We start from the raw sequence: 25,250 nt of genomic DNA, 5'->3' as shown, positions 1-25,250 counted from the left end.
GAGTATTTCTTTATTCCGACACTGCTCCTTTCCATATCAAGAATGCACTGGCAGCACAGAAAAGGGGAAGTCTTGACTATCAAATCGCCCGTTTCATATCTGGATTCTGGACTGCCATCATCATACATGACCATCACAGTAGCGCTAAATATGTTTCAAAACCTTCAGCTAGAAGCTAAACACCTGCATGTCTCCAAGACCCAACTCAGCTAATAAAGACGTTGGCCAGGAGACTGAAATGTTCGACTCTCAAGCCATCCCCTTTCTCCCTTCCTGTTATAAGGCTTGCAGTCTCCCAAAAAAATAAAAATAAAAAATAAACACCTATACTATTGTCGGCATGCCAGCATATTGATATGAGACGGTTTTGAAATTTAATACACCCCAAATTGAAAAGAAAAAAGAGAGTGTCCTTAATTCTAGAAACTTATTCATAAAATGGACTCCAAATGATGCTACCATAATGTAAAACGCGACAAATATAAAACAAAATTGATAGAAACACATCATGAGTTGATTTCGTAGGTTTTATTAGTGATACTCGGTAAGGACCCCTTATTACTTGTCCTAGGGGCACGTTTCAATAGGTAACTGGTAAATACAGAAAAATGCCGTCACAAGGAAAATGAATGGCGAGAAAAACCTTATCGCAGTTAGTGGAGTCAAAGGATCTAAAGCACTATCAACTCATTCAGTTGCTACATCTTTGATAGCCAAAGGCTCGTACCATTGAGAACCGAATCCAGCAGCTCTTCTCGCCGTCTCATTAAAAGGAGGCTTTAATGGGCCCCTAAAGTATCTCCTGACAGTTGCATGAAACATCCGAATTACTTCATCATCAGCTTCCACATCATTATCACTGTAGTTAACTTCATTTTTCTGCGGCATCAGCAATCCATCACTCACATCTGGATTTCTGGACCTCAAGCAAAGATACCTAAACCACTTAACTCCTGCAGCACAATGCGTAATCTCTTCAGGGTAAATGACTTTCTCCAGCAGGCCAGCAGTCTGATCATCTCTCCCATTGCGGAAGCGAGATATTGTCGTCGGGATCACATCCAGCCCTCGAGCCTGCAATTATTTCTACAGTTCATGAGGTTGATTTTAATAATAATAGAGAATAATTAAGAGGGGAAATGGCGTACATAATTCCATGCAGCCAAGTACATATTTTCAACAGTTCAGAGAGCTCTGTATGCTCTGCTGACTCATATTCCAAGAACTAAATGCCCATTGATCATTGTAACATTCTTCCATTGGCCAGCAACAAAAAAGACACTAACCTCATGAACGCAATGTTCAATAGCCAAACGTGCCAACAAATCATTAGAAGTAGCCATAGCAGAGTCCCAGAGACCATCATGGGCAGGTAAAGCTCCATAAAATGATCCTAGTTCTTCAAGCCGCACAGAAAGCAGGGTGAAATGCCGACCTTCATCTTGTGCCACCTTCACGAAGTCAGTAAAAAAATCTCTGGGCATGCACTCTTGCTTGCCGAAACGAGCAATTATATCCTATAACAAAAGTACAATGTTAATATATCAAAGGGAAAGTAGTTAAAAGAGAACTGGAAATAAAATTGTTTAGAAATGCGTATCCCATGACTAAATAGAGACCACACAAAACCAATAACCAGATAAAATTAGAATTAAAAGTATGAACCAAATTGGTCTGACTTTTGACGCTATTAACAGCAGTAGTATTAACATGTAAATGATAAAACTGCAAAGGGATAAAAATGATAAATAACTACAAGAAAAGAAAAGAAAAGCAAATATTACCCAAGATAAGTCAACGGCCCAGCTCTCAGTGTGGACAAGACTGTGTACAATGGCTTGTCTACTCTGCAAGCTTCCAGCTTTGCCCAGTTTCGGCATCATGCTAGGTGACACTAGTTTCACCTGCACAATGTCTTTAATCAGTTAGCACCTTCAACACCTTCACTTGTGATCTCAAATTCATTGAGGCATTTCGTCGAACAGTTGAAAGAAATGGAACGATATTGAAGTAAACAAGATCATATTTCATAACAGTCAGAAAATCACTAACGTTGCTAAGCCTAGCAGGGCGATCCGGTACAATGACGTCTTGGGATGGGTCGTAGGCCTGAGTGATGAGACCCTGTAGCCATTTATTAGCTACTTCGTCACCCAGCCGGGCCTTTTCAACTGGGTCAGCCGTGTTGAGCACTCGTAGTGCCGCTTCCACCAGGGTCTCTGAGATGCTCATCTCTTTCCCTCCCTCTCTATCTATGTGAAAGTTCTAAAGAAATCAACTGGCCGTCAGGATATCCTTTACATTACATTGAGAGCAAGAGAGAGCGTGTTCTTGATACGAAAAGCTCCCCTGTACGTGTGTATCATCAATGAACCGAAACTTCAAAGAGCAAATTATTCAGGTATCCAGTAAACTTTTTGAATAGTTGAATTTTGGCTACTCAGTAATATGTTTGTACTACGTGTGTATACCCTTTCAACAGTAATATGTCTTTTTTGGCTACAGTAATACGTGTGTATACATCGATTTTCCTATACATATAGCAACATAATGTGATCGTGTACAAAATAATGTCACAAGTAAAATACTGTGCAGAACTAGACAGAATTACAACTACATTGGCCTTGCCTATTCCAAACTTAGCATGAACTGCATGTAGGGTTTGGAATGAGTAGTGTAGGACTTTGACAATATGCACCACTTATCTTAGGAAATTGCAGTCATTGTCCACTGTTAATAACCAATCAAATTAGAAGCTAATGCTATAGTGAGTATTAAGTAGCTAGTATTAACTATTAACTAGCAACATTGGTTTGGTTCGGGCAAAAGCCAAAACCATAAGTTAGGGTTTGCGTTTGTCTTTGGCATGTTTTGCTATTGCGGTGAGGATATAGGACCACTAAGATATGAACTAGAGGCATTACAATTCTAAGCACCTTTGTAGGAATGGCAATGGGGCGAGGATCGCTGCCCACTAATTCCCCCGCCCTCCTCCTCGTCCCCGCTCCACCTTGTTTCCTCCGTGAGGTCAATGAAAATTTGTCCTATAATTTTATTTTAGTCAAATTTTAGTAAAGAATCAAGTACTTTTTTTTTAAGTAAAGAATCAAGTACTTAAGTATTAATATATCATCAAGTCATTATTCATTTTAATTTTACAATTGAAACTCATAAAAATAATTAAACAAAAGTTATTTGAATACAATCCAATATGATAAGATAAATACAACTAAAGTAGTCAAATTTTCATTTTTGAAACAAATACAATCACAAAGTCATTATTGTATTTTTTTTAAGAAAAAAGTGTTATTGTGTTAAGTGTAATTAGAAATTTAATATAAATATATTAGTAAATTTAATATAACTAATTAACAATTTCTATTAGTAGACATGTATAATTATTAATATAATTGATAGTATCAATTATATTACATGTACTAATATATATTATATAATACTTATAATTAATAATATCATTATTAGAAAGTTGTAACTAATTAAATTAAATATTTTATATATTTATTTAATTTTTTATCGGGTGACTGGACGAGAATATACTCCCTCACCTCGTTTTTTTAATTGGGGGAAAATATTTTCCCGGTCCCATTGGCCCCTCGCGGGCATCCGTCTTAATTGTCGTTCTGCACCATTGCAAGAATGCAAGTTAAAAGTTAAAACAAACAAATACAATAAGCTCTCCTAAAACCTTTTCTTTTTTTTTTAAAAAAAAAAATTCAACTCAAAATCCCTTTAGACGAAGAAAGCGTGCCGTTTTATTTGTCTCAGAATCCCGACTTCGATGTGGACATCTACATAACGCTTTCCCCCACGACTTCAGAAATTCTGAATAAAACGGTCTCTCCTCGTCTTGAGTCCCCGGAAGTCGTCCTCCTCCTCCGTTGCCTCTGCAATAGAATCGTTAAATTTAAAAACTAGGGCTTGGAAGAAATTTTTTTTTTTTACCTAAAATTAACAAGAAGATGCTGGCGGGTTCGTACCCGAGTCAAAGGATACTATCAGAGTCGACCCACCACAGACTCATCGAAGTCGTGAAAACAGCTCTCATCAAAATATTCGTGTCGCCATATGCAACTGTGTGTGAATTGTATTGTGGGAAAGTAGCGGATGAAGACAAGTGGGACGATGCTCAAATTGGTCACTACATCGGCATTGGTACTACTACCGCTGCTCTTGTCCAATTCTCTTTTCTTAACTTCAATGATTTTTTTCCCTTTGTTGGCTTTTCTAAAGTGTTCAATGTGCTTTTATATTGAAATGAATGTGGTTGATATTTAAAACTTCTTTGTTTACTCTTTTGCTGTTTGATTGATTAGATGTGGGCACGTCGGGCGTGGGAGAAGTAAGAGAAGCTTGGGAGAGTCAGCGCAAGTCTTACACTTCTGACTTCTTTGAGCTCGAGCCCTGCACTGTGAGCTCCTCCCCCTGCGTTCTACTACTACTGCATTTTTTTTTACCTTGTCTCTTTGAAGTTGGCTTCTGGGAATTTAATGATTTTTCTCGTTTAGCCTTAATCAGATATTGGATTTGATTTTTTTTTTTAAAGAAAAAGAAAGACTTCCTTTTTCCCCAGCATAAGTTCCTCCTTGGTTCGAAGTTTTGCGTAAGTTTTGGCAATGATGGTTTACATTTTTAAGGTTGGATGAGTATCAATTAGATTCATGTACCTTTCTTCCATCAATACTTTCACCAAGTGTTAAAAATTGATTAAAAGTAGCTTTGTTTGCTTGGGTTGATCTAGTTAATCCTTCCTTTCATCCTGCCCCAATTGTTTCCCTCCTAAAGTATATCCATGAATTTTATATGGACTTAAATTTGGATCCTTTTTGTTGCTTGCAAACTTTCTATGTAGTTAAGATACTTGGGTCGTGAATGCTTTTATGCAGGAAGATATAAGCTTGCATCTGCAGGACAAAGAGATTCAGGCTGATGTCATTTGCTGCTTGCACCATTTGCAGGTTTCGATTAAGATTCTACTTCTTAATGTCATCTTACCTGGCATATATTCTTTATTGACACTGGAGGAAAAACTTCTCCTACACAAAATTGAGACCTTGAAATAAAAGATGAAAAATAAGTATCTGGTGGAGTGAAGTTCCTATTATCTGTTGCAGCTTTGCTTTGAGACAGAGGACAAAGCGAAGAGACTGTTGCATAATGTTTCATCTTTGCTGAAACCAGGAGGTTATTTTTTCGGTATTACTCCTGACTCATCTACTATATGGTATGCGCAACAAGTTTGATAATTTCTTAGCCATCTTTGTAAATGTTATGTATATGTTTGGTCATGTCCTTGCTTTTGTGTAAGCTTTCCAAGATATCAAGTTCTTCGTCTTCATATATTAAGGGTTGTTATGCATTTGGCCCTTGTGTCAAAATTTTTCATTCTATTGTTCTTCAAGTGATGAACTCAGTTCCAATGGACTAATTCTCGCTTCTGGCTATATAGCTGCTGCTTGTTTCCAATTCATTTATTCTAAGTTGGTTTTTGGTAGTGGTTTATATTCAAGGTTTTGGTAAACTCATCCTTGTCATCCATTTCACATATGTAGTCTAATATCATAAAACTCTATACATTTTAGCATATTTGTTAGCTCTACAGTGTAACTAACCGTCTGTGCAGGGCAAAGTACCAGAAAAATGTAGAAGCATACCACAACAAGAGCAGTGGAATGAAGCCCAACATTGTCCCTAACTGTATCAGATCAGAAAGCTATATGATCACTTTTGAAGTCGAGGAAGAGAAGTAAACAAGAAATTAAATTTTTCTGCTTTATTGGATATTCTTGGAGTTTTTTATGAGTTGTTTGACAGTTCCTGCTACATGTTCAATTGATATCCAGGTTCCCATTCTTTGGAAAAAAGTACCAGTTGAAGTTTGCAAATGAAATTTCTGCTGAAACCCATTGCCTGGTTCATTTTCCAAGCTTGATTAGGTCAACTTTTATCTTGTCCACACTATCTGTTCTCCCCCTATCTACTAGCAAAAGCGTCAATATTTGTGTGGTGATCCCCTTGGTTAAACCGGATTTACAATTGTAGCCTGATGTCAGTTAATGTAAAACCTTAGTAGATGTGGACCTTGGGCATCTTGCCATGGGACTTGCAATTAGGTGGTCATACCTCTTCTTATAGGGACCGTTACTTCATTTACCGAATGATCTTCTAGATGACTGTCGTCTATGCATAGCATTACAGTTCTTTTTTGGGAAAACCATTTTTGAATACTTGTCTGCAGGTTGGCTAGAGAGGCTGGTCTTGAGTATGTGGAGATTCAAAACTTGACTGATTTTTATGATGATAACCGGTATGGATTTTCTCCTTTTTTAATCTTTAATCATTGTAGATTGTTCCTTTGGTTGGTTCAGTCTTTCCTGTCTGTTTACCATTTGAAATTGTATATTTCACTTACCACTGTTCCCAACATTTTGTATGTGGTTTCTGTTGCTAATTTTGAATTGAGACTTTTATTTAGGTTCTGTAATTGTAGGTTCCAAGCTTCATTGTCATATATTGTAATAACTTAGTTTTATTGTGGTAGGTATGTTTGAAAATTTATAGGAGATAGTTCTCTTCCTCCCCTTCTTCATTCCTACATTTCTTGTACTCCGTAAATGTAAAGTTTCATCTAAACCTGGTGACAAGTTACTACTAAACATCCAGAGATGTTTTATGCTTAGTGCTCTAAGTACGCGGCTTATTCTCCTAGTTCTACCTGTCATAATTTTTTTTTGTGTTTTTGATGTCACTCCTGTTATGCTTGTCTTCAGATGGCTGGCTAATGTGCTTGTCATTTAGTAATATAAGCTGAAAAGATGACTATTCAGCAAAATGACAAAATTTTGTTGGTATTTTGATGGATTATTAGGAGGAAATGGAATGGGATTTTTTTATAGGTGGTGCAACTCCTAAATTGTTGATCATATGCTTTTGTTCATTTGAGAAGATAAGGCTCCAGCAATTTGTTATGAATTTCTCTCTTACGTGTGTTTATTTATATCTCTAACTATTCTTCCCTGTCTCCCCTGCATTTCAAAGTGCCCAATTTGCAGGCATGCTGCAAGACTCAGGTCATAATTTTGTTGATCCCCGGGGAAGACTTCTTCCCAGATCATATGATGTTTTAGGTGATTTCTTCCTTTCATTTGTTTTCCAAAGAAATCAACTGCGTCCTTGCTTATCTATTTCCTTAAATTACTTCTGTGTAGAATGAAATTTAGGTCTTATTCTTCTGGTATCATCCTCCTGCAGGTCTATTCACCACTTTCATATTTCAAAAGCCTGATCCTGATATTGGTCCCCCTCTTATGACCCCTGTATTGGAAGATGGGAGTCACAATAATGATGAGGCAAGTCTTTATAATATTGGAAAGTGCCATTTAAGTGGGCCTCTGGATTTGGCTTCTATTATAGGGAGGGATCAACTTCACCAGTCACATTGACACAAAATCAAAGATCTATTTTCTAGATTCACATTCTATATTCTATGTGTTTCATCCTTACAATTACAAAAAATCAAGTATTTCTTGGTTGATTACAACAGTCTTAAAGACTTTTTCTACATTTTGATGAAAGCAATAAATTTTAATCCTAATGAGTTGCACTGTGTTTGAATTTAAAAAAGCACCTCTGTCTGTTGAATAGTGGAAACAGTTTATAAGAAATGCTTGAGGCATAACAAGAATTAAAATTGCTTCAAATTGATGTTGTGGGTTCACTACACGCTTGCAAAAAATAGAAAAGATCCAAAAAAAGGAATAAAACAAGCAGAAAATTCTCATCCAAAAATGAAAAGATGGAAATACAAAACTAAAGAGAGAGATTCTGTTGTTGATGCAAGAGACAAGCTATAGTTTGATAAATCATGGATTAGACTAGTTGCATTAATAAGTCAAGGTCTCTCTTATTTTCTGTTTCAACAAAGAGAAACAGTAGATGCGACTTGAACTTTCTAGTGCAACAACTGGCCAACATTTTTTTTTTGGGGCTGCTGCAGGGAGATTGGCTTGGAAATGGTTGGGGAGACGATGACAAGAGTGTGCAGACTGAAACCTCCCAGGGATTAGGCAAGATAACTGAGCAGAAAGGAATTCTAGGTCCTGGTCCAGCAGAGTTGCGCTTTGCTGAAGCCATTTGAGCCAATTTTAATTGGAAAAGGTGCAGGTATTACACTTTCAACACAAGTTTGTAGTTGGCTGTTAAGAACTGGTAAGAGGAAGTATGATGACTGAAAAACTTGCATTGATGTTTCACTTGGCCTATCCGGATCGTACAAAATGAGATGCTTTGCTGAGTTGTGCTGAGTGAAGTAGATTTGTGAAGGAGTGCAAGCAACTAATCACATATGAATTTAGTTGTACGATAGTCTTGTTTCTTCTCCGAATGTCTTATGTAATAGATGCAGAATGCTTGCTCATGGATGGCTCAAATATATTGCTGGTTTGAAGCTATGTACAAGCTTCATGACTAGATATTAGGTCATGATGGCTTGGACAATTTTAATCGTATAGCATTGCTGTAAGTTGCCCTGAAAACTAGTTTCTCTTTTTGACTTTATGGTATTGGCATAATTACTCCTCCGTGATTATGTCATTCCTTATGCTAAAAATGCGCCTCGTAATGCCGATTGGTCCCTCCAGCTCAGGGGGATATCGAAGAAATTACTACTAATCAAGTCTGAAGTGCCACTTTCTACTGATTTTGGCAATGATACCCAACACTGAGACTGTCATGGTGCATTACCCGGTTAATTCCCAGGCGGCTGGAGTTGAGGTGGAGGAATTGGCTCTGACCTTACCGTCATCAATGTCCAAGTCCAGCTCTTTTGGTTATTTAATTCCTAATTTGCCGCCTGAGTCCATCTTTCTTAGGCTGAAAGCTTATTGTGAATTTGTGATGTGGGATTCTGCAAGTTCTTCTGTTAGAGGCTATGGACACAAGAAATGCAGAGAGCTGCAATGATCCGTGAGAAAATACACATTGGGAGAATAATTTGAAGGAAGTAGAAGAAGAGGTTTTTGACGAAAAAGTGAGGAGGCAACTTGTAGTTGTACCTGTTTGACTTGAGGTCGATGATCGATATTGGTTGATTGACAGGTGGATTGAAATTGTCTTCAGATTGAAATGGTGAATCTTCTCAATTAAATGCTTGTACGTCTCAATTCTGAGATTGGCTGGTGCATGGGTTGACTACTTGTTCTTGTTAAATCTGATGGAGAATCATGCAAAGATCAATCATCTAGGCGCTAGTGTTTTTTCAAGAAAGATCGAGCATGTTGCTTGCTACTCATGATTAGGTTGGGTTGTGAATTATAACTAGTAATCGATACGCTTTTTTTTAATATCGTTTTCACTTTAAAATTTCAAGAATTTCCTTTCTTTTATAAAAGAAATTGTGTTTATCTATTACGTGGAAGTCATTAAAAGTGGTTCAAACAAAGTTGCTGCAGGGGGAATGGAACGCCGATATAACCGGTGAATTTTGGTTCAGTGGCTATTAAAAAGGGATTAAGGGTTTAAATTTCATTTGGAGCGAAAGAAATATATTAAAATCAGATAGAGATATAACTACTGAATTTTGGTTCAATGACTACCAAAAAGGACTAAGAGTTCAAATTTTACCTGCAGCAAAAAAAACACCGATATAACTACTGAACCAAAGTTCAATGACTGCCAAAAATAACTAGGGTTCCAACTTCACCTCCAACGAAAAAAAAAAAATTAAGATCAAATAGAGAACAAACCCACATTGAAACACCAATAGCACGCCCGGTGGGACTCGAACCCACAATCGCCTGATTAGAAGTCAGGCGCCTTATCCATTAGGCCACGAGCGCTTCTTTATTTCAATTGTTAATTACGGGCACTACATTTTTTTTTCACTTAACAAGACGACACAAAAAACCTATGAACTATTCTAAGAGATGGAATTGCCCTAGTATGCATTCACCGGTAATTGTCTCTATTTTGTTTATATAATTCGCTAATTTTTCATACTCCATGATTAGTATTAAATTTTTGTACTTCCAATAATGAAGCACTCTTTAATTAGTATTAAATTTTTGAAATTCCCTTTTTTCCCTAAATTTTCAACTGGTATTCGACTTCATTTCAAGCTTGCCATCATTTATAAACTAAGTGGTAGTTGTAAACTTCAGGAATTTTAGAAGAGCACTGTAAGGAAACATAGGAAATTTCAGAAATTTACGGAGGGGCAATTACAAGACAAGATTGAAAATTTATTCAAGCCATTTTTAAAAATTCTTCAAAGTTGAGGAAGGGGGGATTGGGGGGTATGTAGTATATGTCCACCCTCACTTGATTGTGGCTCCGCTAATCAGCTTTCGGTAAATCCTTTCAAAGATGCTAAATGGTAAAAGGAATATACTTCATAAGGAGACAGGATAGTAATAGGACTTGCTCCATCAAATAACAAAGCAACCATGTTTTCTTCCTTCCCTGCCACACGCGGAAGGCACTTCAATCTACAGGTGCCAGTCTTTAACTTTTTACTTATTGCATTCTACACAATGGGGAGTAGAAAGTTGTCAACAGGTTTTTCGGAAACCATAGTAAAATAATCCCTGAAGCTTCGTCAAAGCGGAAAACACAGATAATGGATGATGACATTTTAGGATTCAATCCTCAAGCTCAATGATCTTGACCACAGATGCATCACCCACTTTTTGGCAAACAACAACTCGATCATGCGGTTTTATGACACCACAGGCTTTCCCGTGATCCAATGCCACCTTCAAGACCGACTCGTTGGTCCCATTTGTAGACTCAGCCTGCAAAACCAGCCATTACGACTGTGGTTACAATGGTAAATCAGGAACATCATCTGAAGGGAGAATAACTACTGGTATTATTAGCTAGCATTTACTGCTCAAACATCAACCAAGCCCATAATCACTTTCCAGATTCAGTTATGATGCATGGGTGAAAAAATTGAAAGTGCATCATAACTTGGTCCAATAGGTGCGCATGGCAGTACACCACAAGAAAAATCGAACGAGTTTGGTTATAGTTGCACAACCATGGCACTCAAATCCGTAGAATTTTATTGAAAGTAGCATGCCAATCAAGTGCAGTAGGAGATCAGAATTAAAGCAAAGGTTATGATTAGATGTTCGGTAAAAGATATTTTCAATCAGAATAAATACCACAACAAAGAAAATATCTTACTGGATGTCGTGGATCTGCAAGAATAGGGAAAAGGCCTCTGACTATAAGAGATTGCCTCGCCTGAAAGTACACCAATCAGTAAGCAGGTTAAACAACCAATATCACTTTCCGATTACCAAATGATGGAGAATACTAGCATTGATTTGAACAATGGTTAAAATATATATATATTTATGTATGTATGTATGTATATCAGATTCCCAGAAGCTTCCAGGCAATGCACTCTTTCTGGTAAGTCTATATATACCAAGAGGGACACAAACTCTAGGCTGTTTGTATGGCATTTTAAAGTTGTATCAACTCTAAAATTCAACAAGCAGCCAAGGACGCTGATCTCCAAACAGCATGCAGTACCTCAAAAGCACCACTAAATGTCCAGCGGAGCTGATTCGTCTTGAGCCGAGGAATAACAACTGACAATACAGGCATTGTTGGCCTATATTTTGCAATCAATCTGCATAATTTTGAAAAGGAAGAGTTGAAATTATATAGGTAATTGCTTCTCTAATCGGTTAATACAGACTAGATATTAGCACTTTTCAGGACATCCAAATTGTAGTTGGAAATATTCAAATTTTGAGGATTCTCAACTGTTAAAGGTTGCATTCCAAACATTTTGCTCACAAACCACACACAAAAACAGAGACATGCGCACAGAGAGAGAGAGAGAGAGACCTTGCAGCTCTTCCAGATGAAGTGAAGCAAATGATAACTGATGCTTTTACCTTAATGGCAGCACGAACCTGCATAAACAGAAGTAACATTTAAAACTTGCATGCGTACAGGGTTCTCCAAGCCACAGTAAAGCTAAAAAGGATTTCAAGGAGATAGCCTATCCAAACTAAACTAGGCGGAGTAAATACAGCTAACCGATAATTTTAAGAGAAATACCGCAGAGGAAGCAATAGATTCCAAGTGGGTCATTGGTTCTCCAACATACTTGACAGTTTTCTTGAAATAGAGATCTTGATTGTAAGCTTTCTCAGCCTGCAGCAGCATATAAAGTAGATTTATCTGATTGTAAAGATGCTCTCTAAATTATGACAAATGATGCTAAAGTAAGCAATAAATTGAGCAATATGATATTTGGGAGAGGTGGCACTGCAATTGCACAAACCAATACAAGCACATAAAGAAGTTCATCCTCAAAGATAGGTTGATGCAGGGCTGATGACAGTCACTTAAAAAAACCCCGGCCTAGGCTGTCGCCATTACACCAAGGAATGATACACATCCTGTATGCTGCAATACTGCATACGGGACTTGTGACATGGATCCAAAATTTCCTCTAACTTTTCACATACCTATGGTGCAAGGGGAACAGCTTAGGACAGAGTTTTCCAATTGATAAGGCTTTGAAGGCTGCATGATACGCAAGTCTGATATCTTCCTATTGCAAAAAGACTTCTCATGAAACCCTACTTTCAAATCACAGGAGAATGTAGCTCATTCAAGAAAAGAACATAATCTCAGATAACCCTAGAAGCTATAAACTGCAGCTAGAGGAGTCTAGAAGATTCATAAGAGGCTTGCACTAGGTTTTATCAGCTAGAGGAGGGAGAAAGCACAGATGTTGCAGAACAGATAGGTAGCCGAACCAACAAGTTTCTAGGTCAGTAACATAGTGGCAAGTGAAGAAAGACCTACCTCAGCACAAATTTTACCAACAATAGAAATAGTCTCAACAGGGTATAACCCACGTAGGGTCTCTGCACCTAGAAGAATTGCATCACTACCTGAAACAGAGGTAAATGGTTATAGCTTGGAGTATCCAAGACCCAATAAATGGTTATAGCTTGGAGTATCCAAGACCCAATCACAATGAATAGATGAGGACACCTCAAACAAGGATTGCCAAAAGGAAAAACCTGGGCAAGGATGAAAATTAACCTAGTACATAAGTGATAAGTGAAACCCACCATCCAATACAGCATTGGCCACATCAGTTGCCTCAGCACGAGTGGGTCTTAAGTTGTCAGTCATACTATCTACAACACGTGTAACCACAGCAGGTTTCCCAGCCATATTGCACTTGTAAACAGCAGCTTTTTGAAATAGAAATACCTGGGCATTTGGAAAGACATAAAAATAGTTTCCATCAGGAATATATTCCTAGAACAAGAACATGGACAAGCATTGAAAACAAGAGAAAACACTAATTTCCATTCCTTTTCCAGTTATGATTCACTTTTTACCATCAAGACTGACAGTGCTTTTGCTTTTCAAATAATATGAAAACTAAGGGGAACTTCGAAGAGAAAATGAGCTAATATTTCTCATTACACATCAGAATTTCCAATTCATACTCCATTTGCAATTGATCGAGACAAAACATTCAAATTACAACACAAACCTTCTCAGGGGGGAGATCTATTCCCAAATTTCCACGAGAGAGGATGATGCCATCTGCTTCTTGTAGGATCTCATCAAAGTGAGTTAACCCCTGCAGGATAATGACAGTTTCAAAAAAAAAAAGTGAAAATCACATAAGACAACATATAAGGCCCCAAATAGTAGTACTTCAAGAATACGCAGGAGACAGCTCACCTCTACATTTTCAATCTTTGCAAAAATATGGGTCTGACTGAGATCACCCAGTTTAGAGAGAAATTCACGAGCCTGTGTCAAAAATGAATAATCCACATAGTTGAGAATAAGAAGTGTACACTTACTTTAAGGCCAAAATAAGTCATAGTGAGCTTGATGAATTACTATAGAACAATAATATATACAACAGGTATTGGGAAGTGACGGGAAAGGAAGACAGAGACAACTTGATGTAGAAAAAGCAAACAAACAAGAAATTCAGAAATAAAACCTTACCTGTCGAACATCTTCTGCATGCCGTGTGTATGACAGAGAAAGGAAGTCTATGTTGTTTCGCACACCCCAGGTGCTTATAACCTAGATTGAACATGAAACATTGTAAAGCAGTGCACACATGCTTTAAACATGGGAATATGACGTGGTTTCTGATTATAACCAGCGAGACCAGCAGGACCAGCAGTTCAAGCATTAAAGGACAAGAAACATAAAATGTTGGAAGAAATGTCATTAGTTTAGACTAAAATGGTTTTCAACTAAACATAGTTGAGTGACATCTGCAGCAGATATATGAATAAGAAATCATTCCTCAAAAACCTCACACTAAAGTCACAAGAAGTATGCAATTTTGCACAAGTCTCAGCATTAGCCAAAGATTTACAAGCACACTGGTTCAAACAGGACCTTTTTGTTACACAAAGTCCCTATAACTTTTCAGTTCCTTCACAGTGATCAAGAATAGTAGTATGGCTCATGGACCACACTATTTGAAAGGCTACCATTTTTGAATGAAAAAGAGAGAAGAATTTAAGGTACCTCCTTATCCTTGTCAGTCAGGGTTGGCAGATCGATGTGAATTTGAGAGACATGTAAAGTGAACAAGGAGCCAGCCAATGTAGCTGAGTTCTTTATAAGACATACAACATCCTCACCTTTAACCTCAGTCACCTGCAATATCGAACACTCACAACAAGTGACTTATATGCATTGCATCAATCATGAAAACTAGGCCGATAGCCCTTGGCCAATTTCTATGATTCTTCACCATGAAATCACAGATCAGCTGCTACAGTAAAAATTAAAAATTTTATCAAGTCAACAAAGTTAAGGCATATACAGGCAGATAAGCATTACCTCGAGCCACACTGAAGTCGTTTCACTTCCAGTGAATAAGTACTGACCAATGAAAATAGTATCTCCAGCTTTAACTGCCTGTAAGAACAATTTGGCCTCAGTAAAAGAGAAACCAACGTCATAGAATCAGTAAAGCCCAATTCTATCAGTCCCTTGACTGGTCCTCGGAGGGAAAAAAGAGAGAGAGAAAAGCATTGAATAGCATTACATATGGCCTGTTGTATAGGATGATATAAAAGATTATATTAGAATCCAACATGAAGGGGATAGAAGGGGATAGAAGGGCCATCTATCGGCCTGGCAATTAGCAGCTGATGCAGTTACATGAAAGTACAAATTTCATGTATGCAACCAGTCCAAGTAACCAATTCAGGCACACGCCTGATTCACCATTTTCTAGCATCCAACATGGGAGGATCAACAATGAAAACAATGAATCTACAATCTACTAGTGGTAGAGCATGCAATCCACCAATTGCACCAAAAACAGCTCAACAACTAAACAGAGGAAAATATAACTACAGTTTTGGAACAAGTATGTTTAAGCATAGGTTAAACCATGGTTTTATAATGTGCTGTTAACAGTGGATTATAAGTCCTGAGAATAATAAGCAATGTATCTGCTGATTTTTTTTTTTTAAATCACATGCATCCTCAAGCATCTTATGCTGAAAAGTTGGATAAAAGCATAGCTTGGTAAGTTGAATGGTGGAAGTTGTAGCATAATTAGTGATTACCTTTGGTAACCCAGTGAAATTAATAGGGAGCAAACTTGAAGAAGCCTCTTTGTCTTGGTCAGGGGTTAGTGTTACACGGGACTCAGCCTTGAGTGAGATAGGATGCTCTGTCTTGTTCACAACTTGCAACTCAGGACCCACGGTATCTAGCATAACCTGCAAGGGGCACACAAAGTTACTACTCAGCCATTTTGAAATCGAAATATGCAAAATAACTTAATAATAAAGAACCTTCAAACATATTTTAGCTATAATATATACTCAGACTTATCAACATATACTGCAAGCAATTGGAGCTTACCGCACAGAGCTTCTTTGTACTCTTAATAGCCACCTTCAAGTTCTCCAAAGTCTCCTGGTGGAATTCAGTATCACCCCACGAGAAATCGAATCGTGCCACTACAATGAAATTAGTGAGCTTAACTCAAGTGCCTTAAAAGTGATCTGATCTGATTAAATCAATCAAAAAAAAAAAAAAACCAGTAAGAAAGAAATTACTCCCCCTTACTCTCGTTTTACCACTAAAAGTCAAATTATTGCAGTCCAAAACAGATCACCACAAAAACCTTTGAAAAGTTCACAGAAACCTCAACAAGATTCTGGCAATACTACTATTAAAGCAATCTAACAATTCAAACAACAGCTTTTGACCAAGAAATAAGACAGAGATTAAGCTGGCAGATAGTATACCAGACATTCCGGCCTTGAGGCAGCCAGAAATGATCTCCACAGTACGCGATTTGGGGCCCAGAGTCCCAACAATCTTCGTCATTGCTGGAAAGAAATTCTGCAAACAACGATGTTTGAAAATTAGAAAAAAAACATTAACAAGCAATTAACTTCAAAATATAATGTCCACTGATTTTCCATCAAAAACTTATAGGAACTAAAATTAACACGAAGAACTAACAAAAACTACTCAAATTCGAAACAACAGACAGAGAAAACAAAACCCACAAAGAAAATAAAAAAGAGTGACTATTAAAGGAGTAGCAAGTAAAGCTATATGGTTACAGGTTTTGATGGCTCAAGAATTGAAGCCATCCGAATTGGCTCTTCCAGAAGCAAATGAGTTGAATGCATTTTCTTCCTTCTTTTCTTTTTCGATAGCAAATCACTGAGCTGATGCAGAAATTTTAGAGAGAGAAAGAGAGGGAGTCTATATAGTGTGCAAGTAAGTACTGAAAGAGAAATAGAGCAGAGCTTCTCAAGTAGCGTGGAGCTGGGATGATCAATGGAGGAGAGGTGAAAGTAGATACTTTATATTTTAGCGTTGGAAGTTTCATATAGAATTTTTCTTCTTATTCTTCTTATTACAGTATTTTTTTTCTTAGAAGAAAGGCCAAAAGAGGGACTGAACAATTTAATTAATATTTGGGTAAATGGAAGCCTTTTTTATTAGGGATAATTTCAAAAACCTCCCCTAAGATTTGTGAAATTACACTTACTTCCTTTAGCAGAATTGTGGATCCAGTTACTTATATCATATGAGGATAAATTAGTCATATATCTTAAGATATTATTGTTTGGATGGCTGTTTATTTGCCAAAATATATTTATTTACATCATCATTACAATTTTCAACAAACCTTTTTATCTTCCCAATTATCTTTTTATCTCATATACATCACATCACAAAAAATGCTACAGTAAAAATATCTCTAATAATTCACAATCCAAACAAACCAACATTAGAAACTAATATCTAACAATTGAGTAATTAGAACACTAATTAATTATTGGTAACTGATTAATGCAAATAACTGTTGAAAACTTCTTTAATGATGAACGATAACTTACAATTACAAAATAATGCCAATTGATATATCAAATGACATTATTTTGTAATTAATCAGAAATCAGTTTTACACAATGTGAGAATAAAGGTTTTGGTAGAAGCAAAAAATATAAGGCAAAAGAAGGTTGTTCATGAGAAAAATTTCTTTAAAACTCTTAAAGTTGTGACAGTTATAAAGTAATTTTGTAGAAATAAAAAAGAAAAGAAGGAAAGAAAGGCAAAATTTGAAATTTTTTTTATTCAAAATCATAAGAATCATAGCAATTCTTATGTTAAGAAAGATGATTGGTATGTTTTGCTGAATTTTGTGATTATTAGTGTAGTTTTATTTCTTAATTATGTTGCCTAATGTATTGAATGTGATCTTTTCAGGCAGTGAAATGTGTGTGTTAATTGTTTTTACGTTTTATTTGTGTTCATTTTTTTTACTATTACAACTTATATATATACACAAGGGGTATTTATGAAATAAAATTTCATCTCCCATTTTAAAGTACTTTTTGTAACTTGGATTAATTTTATTACAAAAATCTTAATCTCGTGGGAGGTTTGTGTAATTTTGTAAACTTTAAGAGAGACCGGTCAAATTATTAGAAACCTCAAAGGAGGTTTTTGAAATTATTCCTTTTTATTATTCTGGTCTTTGCTAATCTTGCTTTTCGTGCATGCCAACCATTTGGATTTGGGCACTAAGTAAAAGCAGTAATCTGTGGGCGTCTTCTGAGTGATAATTGATAGGCACACCTCTAGTTTTTGAATAGAAAAATAAAGAAAACCATTTGGCGGCACCGGTGAGGCGGTGACACCAAACAGCCAAACTGGGACAGCAATTGCACGCAGATTTCGGTGAATCCAACGGTCGAACGCACTCCAAAAATGAGGCAAATTTCATGATGGACTGGCATTGAGCACACACAAATCGAGCTCAATGAGATATTTGCGAGCTTTACTCCATCAAAAATTTTTGAGGTTAAAAAACTTGTCAAATTTAACCGAGCATCAAATATATATATATATATATATATATGTTTAAAACTTTTATATTTATTCATGTATATGATATTATATGTTTTTTATTTAAAATCATATAAGATATTACTTTATACGCTGAAACTCGATTGATTTTGATTAAGTTGGATTCAATTTCATTAAATTAAATTCTATCAAGGTCGAATAAGATAAAACTAATTCAAGTTCAAGTTAAAATTTAAATTTTAATAGTTTAAAGAATTTGAACTCGACTCAAACAAATTTACACATTTATTGCTACCATTTTTCTCTGTTAATTCCTTTAGAGAAGAAAATAACCGTTAAGTTTCTAAATATACTATGATTTTTTTTCTTGAATACTAAACAAATTTGGGAGGAAAGGAGAATCACCGCACGTCAAGAAAATTATTGAAAACTACGGGAGGCTAACCCAAGTCTCTTCGTTGATTAAACTATGAACACAAAAAAAAAAAAAGAAAACAATATTTATATCTTTGGAACTAGAGCTGCAAACGAGCCGAATTGAGTCGAGTTTTGAACTAATCGAGCCGAGTCTCGACTAAATTTTATCGAGTTCGAGCTCGAGCTCGACGAGCCGGCAATTTTCAAGCTTGAGCTCGACTCGAATCAAGTCGAGCCGAGCTCGGGCTCGAAAAAAATAAAAAAAAATTATTTTATTTTTAAAAAAATAAATAAAATAATATTTTTTCTTAATAAATAATAAAATATTAAGGATATATACGTAATTTTACTATAAAAATAAAAAATAAAAAAATATATATAATATATGTAATTTTATTATTAAATAAAAATAAATATATATATATTCAAACTCGCGAGTCGGCTCGTGAGTTAACGAGTTTAATATTCTGAACTCGAGTTTAACTCGAATCGGCTCGAGCTCGATTAATATCGAGCCGCTCGCGAGCCGCTCGATTCGTTTGCAATCCTATTCAGAACCGTCAGCATCTATATTCAATAGGGTCTACTAATTCTTAACAATTGCCGTTGAATTGCTAGCATTGAGACTCGAGAGAGAGAGAGAGAGTGCCAAATGCCAATGTCCCATTTTTCAAACTTGATGTGGCAGTAACATCACACATAGCATATTATTGTTTAGAAGTTGTAATCACTAAAAAGAAAACAAAATTATAAAAAGATTTATTCGTGGAAATCTGGACACAAAGAGCTTGAGAGTCACACAACTGCAGTCGTGTAGATGTCCACTTCATTTTCCCGAAAAAAAAAAAACAAAATTAAATCGCCAATCCTTCCAAAATTCATTAAAACTCTTACATGACAGTATGACACGATGATTGATGATAAATTTACTTTTTTTTTTCTCTGGACCTAAAATCATTTAAGAATTAAATATTAAATCCTTCAAAAAAAAAAAAGAATTAAATATTAGTATTAATATCCTCACAAATAAAATAAGCATGCCAATTCAATAGTAGTACAACTACTAAGGAGACGCCAAACAAAAAGGTTTCCCTGACAGCGGCGTTTCCTAGAACCGTCCTATCTCTGCTTCACTCCTCGGGCGCTCTCCGCCTGCTATTTTATTCAAAGAAAATACTACACGCACACTCACGCACTCCTCCGTTGAGCGGCAAAAATGGCGGATGCAGCAGCCAGAGCTTCCGACGACCAACCCAATGATAACCCAATTTTGAGTTTCTTCTCGAACTTTGTTAAACTCTTGAATTTGCCCCCCCTGCCTTTTCTTCCACCGGCTCCTGCTTCCAAAACCAAGCAACCGGAGGAACCCGCTAACGGAGCTGGCCCAGTTGCTGTCGCAGATTCTGCTGCGGAGACTAAGCCCTCTGTCGTCAAGTTTGGCCGGCCCTCCGAGGCCACCTTGCCTTCTGTAAAGCTCGAAGCCGACGAGGTTGAAGAACGCAATACTAACCCCGTCGTCCTTTGGCAGGTATCCTAATTCACTAAACCTAAACCCAAAAAGAGGAAAAATTTTTACCTTTTGCTCTTCGCTTAGTTTCTACGGTCTTTCTCTTTGCCTTTTCATTTTTTTTTTGTTGGTTGAGATAATGCCATTTATGTGGAAGCAGTTCATTTTTGTGCTGTAAAATTGAGAGTTCCTTTTTTCTTTCGTTTGATCGCATTGCTTGATTTTAAGTACATCTTTTGCCTTATTCTGGTTGAATGAACTGGAATTTAAATGGCTTGACTCGAGAAAACTCTGATTGGTTCATCATCTCTTATTCTCTTAGTATGTAGCTATGAATTTGTGTGTTTAGATTCACTATCCTGGATATTCTATCTGGTGATTTAATCAGAGAATGTTAGTTTAAAATGCAGTAACTTGATATGTAAAAGTTTTTAAAACTTTCTTAATTAGTGATCTGGTCAATTCTGCCGATGAAGTTAATTGTTGGGATTTTGATGTTGTTCTTTGTTCCTGAGAATATGCAACAACTTAGTTCTGGCATTTCCTTTTCTCTTTATCTACTTTCTGTGAAGATATCTCCATGGTTTGGACTCAGATGAAGGTTTTGCGGGAACGTTCTGTATGTATTTATCTGTTACACGTCGTCAGAAACAATTTCTGGAAAGATTTGTAGGAAAAAAAGGAGGCTGGAAAGGAAAATATAAGGAAGTTCAACTTGTCTGAAAGGAGAATGTCACGGCCTATTGGCTGGTAGTATGAGGATTCTTTCGAAAAACCTTGTTAGGCCTGCATGCCAAGTGCGATGTTTTTCACGCATTATCTTGTTCGATATTTAAAGAGAAGCACTTTAAACATATATTTTGTAAGGTAGTAAAGGCGTCATAAGTCAAGATATTTTGCAGCATAGCTGAATTTATACCTGCTTATATACTGTTGAAGTTAATTTTTCTTGAAAACCACAGAGGGCAATGCAATGTTGTGCCCTTTGCCCTTATCCCATGCTTTCCCAAAAGTAGTGTTCAAGTATCTTAGATTGGTTTTTGAAATGCTAAGTACGTAACAGTGAGGAAATTTTGAAGGCTGGTGTTTAGGGAGCCTGAATGCCTAACGTTAGGACAATGTTATGTTTCAGTATGTTATTATCTATCAATTTAATTTTATTCTTAAGTTCCAAGGCTGCCTCTAATAAGCAACAGCATGAAATCAGTCAACTCTTTAATTGCATAATGAGTACCTTCTTGGAGGGGAAATGGAGTGAAGAAAAAAGGAAATGAATAAGATAGTATGCTCATGAATTGCATGTACTAAAAGGGTAAGAGTTCTTCTGCTGTCACTTTTTCCTCCTTTGATGTCATTTAATCATACTTAATTATCTTTGCCAAATTCAGGTCTATGCAATTGGTGGTTTGTTGGTTTTGAGGTGGGCATGGACGAGATGGAATGAGCGTAAAGAAAGAAAGAAGCCATCTGATGAAGATCGCCCTCCAGCTGTTGAATAGTGTTCCCAGCACAGCGTAGAAAGGAAAAGAAACATGGAAAACCTTCTTGTGCATGTTTACAGTCTGTAATCTGTTCAGTTTGCAGCGTAAAACAAAAAACCTTGGGTTAATGGATTAAGATGTGCTGTATTGTTATCTCGCCTTGCCCTGCGCAACCTATTCATTTGCTGATACCTGTTTTATTCTGATGCCTCGTATTAGCTTGTAAGCTCCATTCTGCATAAGATTTTTTAGTTCAAATTGTAGGGTTAGAGATGACTCGTGACTTGTGATTGATTTCTTTGCATCATTTAAAGGAGATCAGCATTCGATATCCCAGGCCAAGGTTAAATGGGAGTAGTGACAACTGACAAGCCAAGATGCGTAAGACACCACCATGCAACTTTATCTACTAATCATTGTTCATCCCACCGTTATATCCCAAAAATTGCATTGTTGAAAAGACATTTCACTACTTAGGTGATCCTTTAGTTTTATTTGCATGGGGAGTAAATTGAAGAGTTCAGTTCACCTCATATACTGAATGGTCAAGATAAGGATTTGCTTTTTGACTTGGTACGGCACCGAAGCATCATTACTTCTCCCACTTAATTAATACAATGCATAATGTCTTACTGAACAGCGACTCATTGGCGACGGTGCTCGCTATCAATATGGGGAGTAGCTAAATCATTTGTGTTCATGCTAGGTACTATTTGTATTACAATTTCTTCCAACTAAATGCTTTGTAAGAAATGTTAAAAAGCATTCAATCAGGTCAAAAGTTTTTATTCCTGGCTTTAAATCTTTTAAGTTGCCAAAATCTTCGTAACAACAGGATACATACTGATGAGAGTTGATTAGACGCTCAAATAGAATGATGCAGCAAACTAAATTTGTTTTTCCAGAAAATCAGTGATGGACACCAAGAAGGAAAGGCCCTCAAGCTGCAAAAAGATATATAGGCTAATGATCGGTGGGGAGCAGAGCAACATTAGAATTGCATGTAAGAACATGGGGTTGGAGATGGAGTTGCAGCTTGAAGCAACTTAGAAGCTTTTATGACTTAATAAATTCTGGTAATGTAGAAAAGCTAGGCAACTAAGTAAGTATACGATGGTGAATTGTGTAGAGGTCAATTGCCATGCATGTTCCTCCTCCTACATTGCGTTTACGCTCTCTGAATCTGAAGGTTCAGTCATCGGTAGTGTGTGGTCTGGTTAAGCACGTATTAGATGTTTCGACTTAAATGAGAGGAAACGAGAAGATACCAAACTTTTGAACTCTTGCATGGCTGCAAACATCGCGTGAGTAACAAAACGCGGAGCCACAAGAGGAGGTTTCAAAGTCATGATCTCTCCAATAACATCAACAACCCGCCTTTAGAAGAAGGTACTAACCTTCGCATTTTATGCCATTTTAAAGAAGATTTTCAGCTGAAACTTCTCAAAGCATAGCATGTTTTAGGTCACAAGTACCAGAAACACATTTTTCTATATTGCATTGAGATACTATTGACTTGTATGGCCCAGAAACCTCATGTACTTATTTTCCCCTTTCCTGTACAGGGTCATATCAATTGTATGCTGAAGCTTGCGGAGCTTCTGTGCTGCAGAGGCCTCCATGTTACCTTCCTTAACTCACATCACATCCATGAACGTCTTCTTTGCTGCACTGACATTCATTACCATTTCAGCCAATATCCTTCCTTCCATTTTGAAACCATCTCTGATGGGCTTCCGGCAGACCACCCTCGGACCGGCGATCGTGTTGTGGAGCTCTTTCATGCCGTAAATGCCACAACAAAACCTCAGTTTAGAGACATACTTACAGGTCTCCAATTCCATAGCCCTAATGGGAGACCTGCATTGACATGCATAATTGCAGACGGGATCATGTCTTTCACTGTTGACGTTGCCAAAGAACTCCATATTCCCACCATATTATTCCGAACTGTTAGTGCTAGCTGCTTCTGGGCTTTTCTGTGCGTTCCAAAGCTCCTTGAAGCTGGCGAACTTCCATTTAATGGTAATAGTCCAAACAATATATGAGAAAATCCATTATCTCGGCATGCAACACACACTAATGCACAATTCTTCTTTAGATCACTGTATTGATCTCCTGCATTAATTATTCCCGCAGGTGAAAATGATATGGATAAATTGCTTTCCAGTGTGCCGGGACTGGAACGCTTCAGGATGCGTGATCTTCCAAGTTTCTGTCGCACGAGTAATCTAGCTGACCCTGGTTTCCAAGTGGTCATATCTGAAACTCTGCAAAACCTTAAAGCAGATGGACTCTTACTCAACACATTCGAAGACCTAGAAGAGTCCGCATTATCACATATACGCACTCACATTCCAAAACTATACACCGTAGGACCACTTCATGCACATCTAAAAGCCAGAGAAGCTTCCAGTCCCGCGCTGCAGCAACCATCTTCAAGCAGCCTTTGGAAAGAAGATAGAAGCTGCATGGCATGGCTTGATAGGAAACCCCGAAACTCTGTGATCTATGTAAGTTTCGGAAGCATGACAGTGCTAACAAGAAATCAGCTTTTCGAGTTTTGGCATGGACTGGTGAATAGTGGGAAACCTTTTTTGTGGGTTATCAGGCCAAAATCTGTGAATGCAGATGGAGATATTCCGGCAGAGCTTCTGGAGGGCACGAGGAAAAGAGGATACATGGTGGGATGGGCACCACAACAGGAAGTCCTGGCACATCCAGCTGTAGGTGGATTTTTGACTCACAGCGGCTGGAATTCTACATTGGAAAGTATATACGAAGGGGTGCCTATGATCTGCTGGCCTTTCTATGCTGACCAACAGGTGAATAGTAGGCTTGTTGGGGAGGTTTGGAAGGTGGGCTTGGACATGAAGGATACTTGTGAAAGAGCAACCGTTGAGAAGATGATAAAAGATCTGATGGATGTGAAAAGAGACGAGTTCATGTTATGTGCTAAAGAGAAGGCGAAATTGGCAAGAAGATCTGTGGAACAAGCAGGCTCATCCCACTGCAATTTGGATCGGCTGATTGATGATATAAATATGATGAACCGTGCCAAATGAGTTGTAGTGTTTTAGCTCTGCGAGGTCAATGCTGTTCTTGTACCCAGAATGTCTTCATTCATTTTTACTAGGCTATGTAACTTCACGATTCCCTTCTTTTTTTTTTTTTGTCACAACGAATTCTTATAGCTTCAGTGATTACTGCGAAAAGCTGAAAAGTACTTGCATCAACATTTGGCTTACCATGACCCGTAAATGACTAAGATGCAGAGCCTTATTTACTAATTGAAATATGAAAAGCCTAAAGGAATAGATTTGTAAGAGGTTACAATGAACAAACTGTTCCGACCAGCTATGGAATAGGACCATAGCGGATGTCTCATACTTGCATCCTTCATATCTCTTATGCTTTATGATGAGTTTCGGCCTTTAGACTTCAAGAATACA

At 37.2% G+C, this 25,250-nt stretch overlaps 5 protein-coding genes and 1 non-coding gene across 9 annotated transcripts; 3 read left to right on the top strand and 3 right to left on the bottom strand.

Moving 5' to 3' along the window:
- Positions 1-492: 492 nt before the first annotated feature.
- On the bottom strand, positions 493-3,056 carry LOC113725724 (uncharacterized). The gene is made up of 5 exons (XM_027249059.2): positions 2,937-3,056; positions 2,053-2,349; positions 1,785-1,904; positions 1,287-1,517; positions 493-1,074 (listed from the first exon to the last, which is right to left on the bottom strand). The coding sequence occupies exons 2-5, from the start codon at positions 2,230-2,232 to the stop codon at positions 688-690; spliced, it is 918 nt and encodes a 305-aa protein (XP_027104860.1). The 5' UTR covers positions 2,233-2,349; positions 2,937-3,056; the 3' UTR covers positions 493-687.
- Positions 3,057-3,811: 755 nt separating this feature from the next.
- Positions 3,812-8,552, top strand: LOC113725723 (mRNA cap guanine-N(7) methyltransferase 2). Of its 3 annotated transcripts, none has more exons than XM_072074133.1 (10): positions 3,814-4,173; positions 4,335-4,429; positions 4,905-4,976; positions 5,133-5,242; positions 5,642-5,764; positions 5,862-5,954; positions 6,257-6,325; positions 7,057-7,145; positions 7,270-7,371; positions 8,019-8,552. In XM_072074133.1, the coding sequence occupies exons 1-10, from the start codon at positions 3,981-3,983 to the stop codon at positions 8,153-8,155; spliced, it is 1,083 nt and encodes a 360-aa protein (XP_071930234.1). In that variant the 5' UTR covers positions 3,814-3,980; the 3' UTR covers positions 8,156-8,552. The 3 variants fall into 3 exon arrangements, with proteins under 3 accessions (XP_071930235.1, XP_071930234.1, XP_027104858.1); XM_027249057.2 differs by having other exon boundaries at positions 3,818-4,173; positions 7,270-7,367; positions 8,015-8,552; XM_072074134.1 differs by lacking the exons at positions 7,057-7,145; positions 7,270-7,371; positions 8,019-8,552 and adding an exon at positions 6,887-7,050 and having other exon boundaries at positions 3,812-4,173.
- A 1,229-nt stretch (positions 8,553-9,781) lies between these two features.
- On the bottom strand, positions 9,782-9,854 carry TRNAR-UCU (transfer RNA arginine (anticodon UCU)). Its single transcript has one exon. It is a non-coding gene; the product is annotated as a tRNA-Arg (tRNA).
- Positions 9,855-10,388: 534 nt separating this feature from the next.
- On the bottom strand, positions 10,389-16,871 carry LOC113725722 (pyruvate kinase 1, cytosolic). 2 transcript variants are annotated; one of them, XM_027249054.2, is made up of 16 exons: positions 16,635-16,871; positions 16,311-16,407; positions 15,922-16,019; positions 15,621-15,776; positions 14,884-14,961; positions 14,566-14,697; positions 14,029-14,109; positions 13,753-13,824; positions 13,559-13,648; positions 13,125-13,269; positions 12,853-12,941; positions 12,097-12,192; positions 11,881-11,948; positions 11,560-11,659; positions 11,206-11,265; positions 10,389-10,808 (listed from the first exon to the last, which is right to left on the bottom strand). In XM_027249054.2, exons 1-16 carry the CDS (start codon positions 16,701-16,703, stop codon positions 10,656-10,658), a joined length of 1,584 nt encoding a protein of 527 aa, XP_027104855.1. In that variant the 5' UTR covers positions 16,704-16,871; the 3' UTR covers positions 10,389-10,655. The 2 variants fall into 2 exon arrangements, with proteins under 2 accessions (XP_027104855.1, XP_027104856.1); XM_027249055.2 differs by having other exon boundaries at positions 10,647-10,829.
- A 3,001-nt stretch (positions 16,872-19,872) lies between these two features.
- On the top strand, positions 19,873-21,951 carry LOC113725721 (uncharacterized). The gene is made up of 2 exons (XM_027249052.2): positions 19,873-20,338; positions 21,706-21,951. Exons 1-2 carry the CDS (start codon positions 20,027-20,029, stop codon positions 21,814-21,816), a joined length of 423 nt encoding a protein of 140 aa, XP_027104853.1. The 5' UTR covers positions 19,873-20,026; the 3' UTR covers positions 21,817-21,951.
- A 762-nt stretch (positions 21,952-22,713) lies between these two features.
- Positions 22,714-24,962, top strand: LOC113723840 (7-deoxyloganetic acid glucosyltransferase-like). Its single transcript, XM_027246808.2, has 3 exons — positions 22,714-22,801; positions 23,263-23,823; positions 23,938-24,962. The coding sequence occupies exons 1-3, from the start codon at positions 22,714-22,716 to the stop codon at positions 24,861-24,863; spliced, it is 1,575 nt and encodes a 524-aa protein (XP_027102609.1). The 3' UTR covers positions 24,864-24,962.
- The last annotated feature ends 288 nt before the right edge of the window (positions 24,963-25,250 follow it).

Source organism: Coffea arabica, chromosome 2c (genome assembly GCF_036785885.1).
Source record: "Coffea arabica cultivar ET-39 chromosome 2c, Coffea Arabica ET-39 HiFi, whole genome shotgun sequence".
Classification (NCBI taxonomy): Eukaryota; Viridiplantae; Streptophyta; class Magnoliopsida; order Gentianales; family Rubiaceae; genus Coffea; species Coffea arabica.
This window is presented reverse-complemented; position numbering and strand designations above follow the sequence as displayed.